The sequence below is a fragment of the Schistocerca cancellata genome, chromosome 1, assembly GCF_023864275.1.
Source record: "Schistocerca cancellata isolate TAMUIC-IGC-003103 chromosome 1, iqSchCanc2.1, whole genome shotgun sequence".
NCBI lineage: Eukaryota > Metazoa > Arthropoda > Insecta > Orthoptera > Acrididae > Schistocerca > Schistocerca cancellata.
The window spans coordinates 1,199,990,938-1,199,998,945 of NC_064626.1; the positions used below are offsets into that span (position 1 = coordinate 1,199,990,938).

The following is an 8,008-nucleotide window of genomic DNA, read 5'->3' on the forward strand; positions in this document are numbered from 1 at the left end:
ATTGTAATTTGTCGTACCTTTAAAATGTTGCCAAGAATCTAGCTTAGCTTAGCTTTAATGAATGTTGCAGTTTGGGTTACGAAAATCCTTATTCAACGCAGAGAATGGCTGTGTAGTGGTCCAGAGAATGGCTGTGTAGTGGTCATAATATCTTTGGCCTTCTACTGCCAATCTGCACTATTAAACCTTTGTGGAGTTAACAGCTATTTTTGAGTTTAGGTTAATGAAACACTGAGGAAATACATTTAGGACTGATGCAGGTATAAAACACGTGCATCACATGGATTTTTTGAGATAATAAAATCACAAGATTAGTAAATGCAGTCACCTCTCTAGACCACAAAAGTGAAGTACACTTAAATGTTCACAGTATTAGTTTGGTCAATTCTACAATACATTCAGTACAAACATGTTGCAGATTTTAACAGTTTTGCAGAAACAAAACTTCCTGGCAGATTAAAACTGTGTGCTGCACCTGGACTCAAGCTCAGGACCTTGGCCTTCTGCAGGCAAGTGCTCTACCAATTTAGCTACCCAAGGATGACTTATGACCCATCCTCACAGCTTCAATTCTGCCAGTACCTTGTCTCCTACCTTCCCAACTTCACAGAAGCTCATGGAGTGCTAGTTCTGCAGGTTAGGAGGAGAGCTTCTGTGAAGTTTGGAAGGTAGGAGACGAGGTACTGGCAGAATTGAAGCTGTGAGGGCGTGTCGTGACTCATCCTTGAGTAGCTCAATTGGTAGAGAACTTTCCCGCAAAAGCAAAGGTCCCTAGTTCAAGTCTCTGTCCACCAGACAGTTTTAATCTCCCAGGAAGTTTCATATCAGTGCACACTCAGCTGCAGATTGAAAATTTCAATCAGTTTTGCAGAAATTTATTACTCTATTCTGTTCCTTGTTCTAATTTGAGAACTCTGCAACCACTGTTTCAAACATTTTTTTTGTTCCACACCGTTAACTAAGAGGGTTGTTTGGAACATAAGTTCCAGTGCTCTCTGCTGTGATGAGGAGTGGAAATTGCTGTTTGTGCTGTAACTGTAAATCAGAATGGCCATTTTTATTGAAAATACTGGTCATCTTTCTAAATTATATGCTGTAATGTGTTTTCTGTATGCAAAAACACGAAATATGCAGAAATTTGTGGTGAACATTGTGGGTTATATGGTGAAAACTTCGAGTAATTGTGCTGGAAGAAAATGATGCCGTTTGTTTCAGGAAGATTGGGTGAACAGCCATAATAAAGAAAGAAGTAGAAAACCATCTGTTGTGACAAACAAGCATGTTACAGAGATTAATGACAGAATCGGCAGTTCACAATTACAGAATTATCAGTCAGTTTCCCTCAGGTATTGTGGACATTGTTGTGTGAACACAGTTATCACAAATGTTGTGCCAAATGGGTCCCAAATTTTAAAATGATGCCCACAAAATGAATGGGTTGGAAGCCGCATTAATTTTCCTGATGTGGTGCAATGCCAAAGGAGACTAATTTCTCAATCACATTGTGAAACATGGGTTGCATGCATCAACATGGAAACCAAAAAAAATTTAGTGGAGCAAAACTATTGTGTTGCGTAAGTCTCTGAAGTAGTGCCAAAGATTTTCTATGCGGAATCCGATGACAGCTGTTTTTTGGAGCAGAAAGGAAGTACTCATTGTTGAAGTTTGGGAAAGAGATACTACAGTGAATTCCGAAATTTACTGTGAAACCCTAAAAGAGCTCAGTAGGGTCATCCAGAACAAAACGCATTGGATGTCAGAGTTCTGGTCTTGGTTCGTTTAAAATAATGGTAGACCACATAATGCCACACATTCAAAAACATTGTTTAACAGTTTTAACTGGGAATTGTTTGATCATCTTCCATGCAGCCCTGATTTGTTACCCAGTAACTGTCACTATTTCTAAAGATGAAGAAATGGATAGGGTGACTGCAGTTCAAAGAGACTGTGAGTTAAAGGAGAGTGTCAAAGCTTGGATTAGCTCACAGGTGGCAGAATTTTACAGTGAGGCCATTGACAAACTCGATGCAGATAAAAGTAGCTGACAGTTGTAGCTTTGAATTACACAGTATATGATAAAGTACCTCTTTTTGTATACTCTTAACAAACACCAACAGATACCACAAATTACACAGATTTGTTTGCATACAGAAGTACATTTTAATAGTAACATTGAAAGGGTGTGTAAAAGTTTTGTCCAGAAAGTAATGTTGCTGGTTCTATTCTAATGCTACTGTTGGTTGGAGCCCGATCAACCCAATGGGCTAGTTGTTAGCTTCTCAGTGCAAACAACACTAGTTTCCTCTGAGCTCCCGGAGACTCAGCCCGTGCCCTTACGTGAACCTCTGTTTGGTGATCTTGCACCAGCCGCGATGCAGTGTTCACTTGAACCAAAGGTCTTCGGTCAGATTCTGCTTGAATCTTGGGAAGTCCACTGCGAAAACATTTTCAACAATTAAGCAGGCATTTGGGAATGAATACATGTCAAAAATGCAGGTGTTTTGTGGCCCAAGGCGTTTTTGGAAGGCTGAGGTGACATTGATGAAGAAACATGGGCTGGAGACCTTTTAATGTTGAAAGTTGAAGGTAGTGTGATTTGTGTGCATGGACCGTTGAACATAGGCCCTAGCATAAGTGTTCTCTGATAGCTCTGACTCTGGATATACCCAAAACCATTTTCCACAATATTGGAACCAAACAATTACAGATGAAGGAAATGTGTTGCAAAACTAGTCCTGAAAATCTTTACTGACTACCACAAAGTCCAACCAAGTGCCTTTTTGTAAAGAACTTCCTGAATTCTGTGAAAATGATGTTAAGTTTTTGTACAGTGTTATAGGAGCTAAGACATAGGGTTTGGATACAAAACTGAGACAAAGATACAGAGCTCCGAGTGATGCACCTCATTATCACTGTGCCCCAAGAAGGCATGCATGTAGAGATCCAAACTGAAAGCAGTGCTCATTTTTTGTCCGATGCTGGTGGTACCATCGACCGTGAGTTTGTGCCTGCTGGACCCTGGACCCGCCCTGCCTGTTATGTGGAAGTACTCAAAAGGCTGAAAAAAAAAGAATGTGTGAGGAATTTGTGCTCTTCGGACCATACTTCAGTAGTTCCTGAATCCTGAAACTTCCACCAAGGAATTCACCCAGCCACATCGTCAAAAATGACCTGCAACATTGGATGTGCGCATATATGAGATACGTGTAAACCTGGGAGTTGGAGTTGGAGGTTTGAGCAAAATTGCTCAAATTTATGGGTACCAACCACATCTACACTAATAAATTGTAGTGGATGGGCAGGAGAGTGCCACAAATCTGCCAGGCGAAATGTGTTTGAGTCAGGTGTTTGAATCAGCTGTTCGTTCAGTCTAGTGTTTCTTGTCTGCATTTGTACAGTGAATTTCAACATGGCAGATTCATATAATTACTCTGTAGAGTTCATTGCTGAAATTACTGAAATGCTCATGAATCACATGTTCATGGAAGATTAAGAGTAATGGATACAGCGATAGAGATAAGAAGGCAGCTGCTTGTAATTCTTTAATAGGGCAATTAAGATCAGTTGATCCTACACCCTATACGGTAACAATAATTTAAAAAAAAGTTTCAAACTATTTATTAAAAAGAGATAAGTAACAAAATCTATTCAAACGGGCACTGAGTATGATAAAATACGTAAGCCAGGTTTGTGATATTTTGACATCCTCTGCGTTCTGAGTGATTCCGATGAAGATGGATCATATAAAAAAGTTTATCTTGGAGGTAACAGTAACTGTTACTTGTCTTTTGCAGCTCTATTCACTTAGCTACAAGGTAATAAGCATGTAAGTAACCACCAAGTAAAATGACTGCAGATATTAACACATAGCTTTACCCAGTTCCCATTTTAGATGCTGCTGGTAGCAATCGTTCAATCAAGCAGAGATGGCACTAGTATGTGGATAACTGAACCAGAGTCACAGTTCTGCTTGCCTTGTGCATAGAAATTCCTCTCATTATGTTGACCGGCAAAAGGGACTGCTAGCATACTTTCATTCGGTATATGGTCAATGCATTATCTGGGACAAAATAAAGACTAAAATACTTAATTTAAAAAAAAGGTGTGATTCAGAATTTTAGGACATGTTCAAAGTGAAGACAGTTTATGCCAAAATAACTGAGATATGTGCAGCTCTCAGAAAACTCAGTACTAAAAACCTAAAAATTACGAAAACGATGTCACTGAAATGTGGAAGTATGGGTCATTGCCGAATGTAGACACCGTAGTGCTACACCGATAAAATATGTTGTTTTATTGTGATGAAATAAACAATTGGATTTTTGAAAGTGTAGAGTATATTAACATGTTGCAGCTTATTGTAAACATATTCAGTCCAAAATTGCTGAAAACAAACACAGATTACCCTTTTTTTGAAGACATGCTGACAATATGATAAACAACTCCCTTCAAGCAGGTGCTGCAACCTACTGGAAACATGGAGGAATGAAAACAAATGATGTACACAAAAGCACATGGTGTAAAGTATATGCTGCAATCCCAAGCAAGGAAATAAATGAAAGTTGGATGTAGTGTATATGCTACATAAGGAATGAGGAGGATCTGTCTCTTCACTTTTCTCAACTGTTCTCCTTGAGCATATTCTGTGTTGCAAAAGATTGTATATTCTCAGCTTGTCCTTTCATGTACAACAATATCTCATATTCACGATTTATTCATTGTTACATTTTGTGATGTTTTTCACACATGCTTGATGCTCCTACCTCAAGAGCATGGATGGTGTTGCTATCTGATGTTGGAAATATTATAGTCAATTGGCATTTTTAATAGTTCTTTTGAAAATACTTCAGTTCCTTTCAGTTAATGTGGTTTGAGAGAAAGCAGTCTTTACAGTGTGGAAGATTTTCTCATCTCCACCTCCAAAAAAATTCATAGTGACACAGTCTGTAAAGATTGTGTGCAAATGACTATATAAACAGCTGATGGAGTTTGAAAATTATGCACCACTAAGAGATATGTGCCAAGAAACTTGGAGCATGTGCTGAAAAATAGCCAGGGAAATTAATATCAGAGTATACACTGATGGAAATGGAAAATATTATGCCATGAAGCGCAAGTCTGGTATTTATCAGCCTTTGTAGAGATGTCCATCACATATTGGTACAAATACTTAAAATTTTGTTCAATTCAGAACTGAGGTCTCATCACCAGTATCAGTATGTGGTGTACCCCCATTGGCATCAATACATTCTTGTATTTGTTCCGGTATGCAAACAAGCAGTCTTCACATGTCGTTTTGACAAATTCATTGCCCTGCCTGAAACACATGCTGTGTCAGTTTAAGAAGGTTTCTGACCGGAGGCTGGAATGAAAGTATGTGTCTTCCCATCATATCGCTAACGTCCTCTAAGTGTAATAAATCCGGGAACTGGGCAGACCAGTCTAAGATCTGTACATTTCTCAAGGTCTTTATTAACAAACTACAGTGTGACGTTTTCACTATCCTGCTGAAATATGCCATTTGCTACCCTGGTCATAAAGTACATGACTACAAGAGTTTACCATTCTTGTCACGCACTGACACGCATTCAGCCTCTTTTGAACAATTACCATATCAGTACCTGTTAACATATCCAGTAACCTCCAACACTTTAATTACAGGAATTGCAGAGGTATGAGTCCCGAGAATCATTTCATTCTGTGACTTTTCATTAGGTTGTCTACAAATACTTTGGTGTTAATCTGTCCACCACAGACAGAAGTGAGACTTGTCACAGGACACTGCAGAAAGCCACTTAATGTCTCACTTGACCCTACATCATGCAAGTCTGTGTTGTCTGTGGTATGGTGCCAGTGTTTGATGGTGCATGATATCTAGAGGCCTCAGCCTAGACAAAAATAGAGGGAAGACAACAGCTAAAATCCAGGTAGAGTGTACAGGTGACCACAAACTGTTGGGACCAGGTTGTTGGAAGTAAGTAATCTGTTCTTGATGGTTTGTGATGACACTGTGCCTGTAACTTCTTCCCATATTTCAGCTGTTGTTATATATCTGTTCATCTGTGTCAGTAAACAGACATATAATCATGTAGTGTAGTCCTTCGGGAAGAAACTGTGCCACCTCTTCTTGCCACACAGCTCTCCTGAGACCATCTCATCACCACTTATTCTGGAATTATTGAGCCACATCCTACTATCTCAGTATGATACCAGCACGTCTTTCATGCCAATGATTCAACCTTTCTCAAAGTTCAAAAGATGGCTGTAGGCTACATGTGAACATCCTATGGTCTTATTGTGTTGTGATTTCTATTTGAAAACTTCCAGTAATGTTTTACACACACACACACACACACACACACACACACACACACACACACACACACACACACAAAATTTCTGTCATGTGCTCTCACCAGAATTGGCTTTGTTCTGTACTGAAAATAAGCTTGCTCAAGGCTGAATTTCTGATCAACATATCCCCCAGGCACTGAAATTCTGAAGTAATAGTTGGGTAACATTCAGTCTAGGTGATCATGGCGTAACACTTTCTTTTTCGATCAGTTTATATTTTTGGGTCTGTTGAAGGTATTAAGTGACTAATGAAATGATTTCTGTATATTACTATTTGATTCATCTCTGTAAATGGAGGGTTAAGTAAGAAGACATTTTGTAAGACATTCAGAATTTGAACTTGAGAATGAGGAATGCAGCTGAAAACAGGAGTTAACACAGAGACTGGAGCCAATGTAAATCTCGTGTTCAGTTAAGGCTGTGGTGATCAGTCATACAAAAATTCAACTGTTCTTTTTAACTTGCTTATTCTCATGGACAGTGGACAAAGGAGTTCACACAATGAAATTGACTTTATTGTGGTGCAGTGGTTTTGTCCATACTATTCATTCCCTTTTTTAAGTTTGTGGCATAAGAGAACATCTATAACATGTATTTAAGTAGTAATAGTTTCTCTTCTTTGATTGCAGATGACAGTGATGTGGTTACCAACTACTTTTCAAGGAAAGGAAAGAAATATGGACTATTGTCATTCTTCAATTATGCGAAGGATTCTATACTACCTCAGCGAACTAAGAAGGCATTTTAACTGGTTTGGGTGAATGGTTTTGTGTAATAATTTGCAATGAAAATGTCATGTGGCAACAGAAATGACAATTGTGTTTGTAACCTGTGATACATATATTTTTTGAAAAGGACGGAATTGTTTATAATTTTATGTGTTGTTAACATTGGTGATTAAGGTGATCACTGAATTTTGTACCTTTCTGCTACCTATGAGACTGCTTTAGTGTTTTTATGTAATTAAGATGATGATAACAAACACCATCAGTGATTTTTACTACAAGAGCTAGTCAAGAGTATTAATTCAGAAGTTACACATTCTGATTTAATTCTGTTTCGTACATTTCAGGATGTCTGTGTTGTACGTTACTTATTTCTGAATTTCCAATTTAAATAAAAAATGGTTGAATACTCTTTGTAAAAGAAGTTAATTTACGTATACAGTGTGTTTCTGAGCAAATACTGAGTATTTTAGGTTGTTTTTTTTTTTAAAAAAGTCATGTACATATTTGTAATATTTCAGTTGAAATACAGTTGCTAGGTGTTTATACATTCTGTTCCGAGACTAGCAACCTAAGTCTGAAAGAGACTTCAAACTCATGACTCTGATGTCTTAATGGAACAATATTGCAGTTGAAATTGTCTTTCTGTGGTAATAAAAATGTTTCAAACAGTGTGACACATGTTACACATTCTGAATATACCAGTATAGTATTTGTTTTGTTGGTTTTGTAGTGGAAGCACTGTTACTGCTTGTGAAGAATACTATATATGGATTTACAATGTTAGAGTACTGAGTCGAACAAAATGGATAGGATGAGGTTGCAATTTCTCTGTCAGTAGAACTTAGTCCCATTACAAACAGCAGAAACTCCAGGTGGGAATATCAACAATATAAGGAAAAAATCGATTGCTACTCACCATAAAGAAG

At 38.0% G+C, this 8,008-nt stretch overlaps 1 protein-coding gene across 1 annotated transcript in view; it reads left to right on the forward strand.

The window, feature by feature from the left end:
• The window catches only part of LOC126094588 (protein TEX261), a 56,525-nt gene extending 48,772 nt beyond the window's left edge, over positions 1-7,753 (forward strand). Inside the window, exon 5 of the mRNA XM_049909056.1 lies at positions 6,984-7,753. Within this exon, the coding sequence (XP_049765013.1) occupies positions 6,984-7,102 (119 nt within the window). The 3' untranslated portion in view covers positions 7,103-7,753. The remainder of the gene's footprint in view (positions 1-6,983) is intronic.
• Positions 7,754-8,008: the final 255 nt, after the last annotated feature.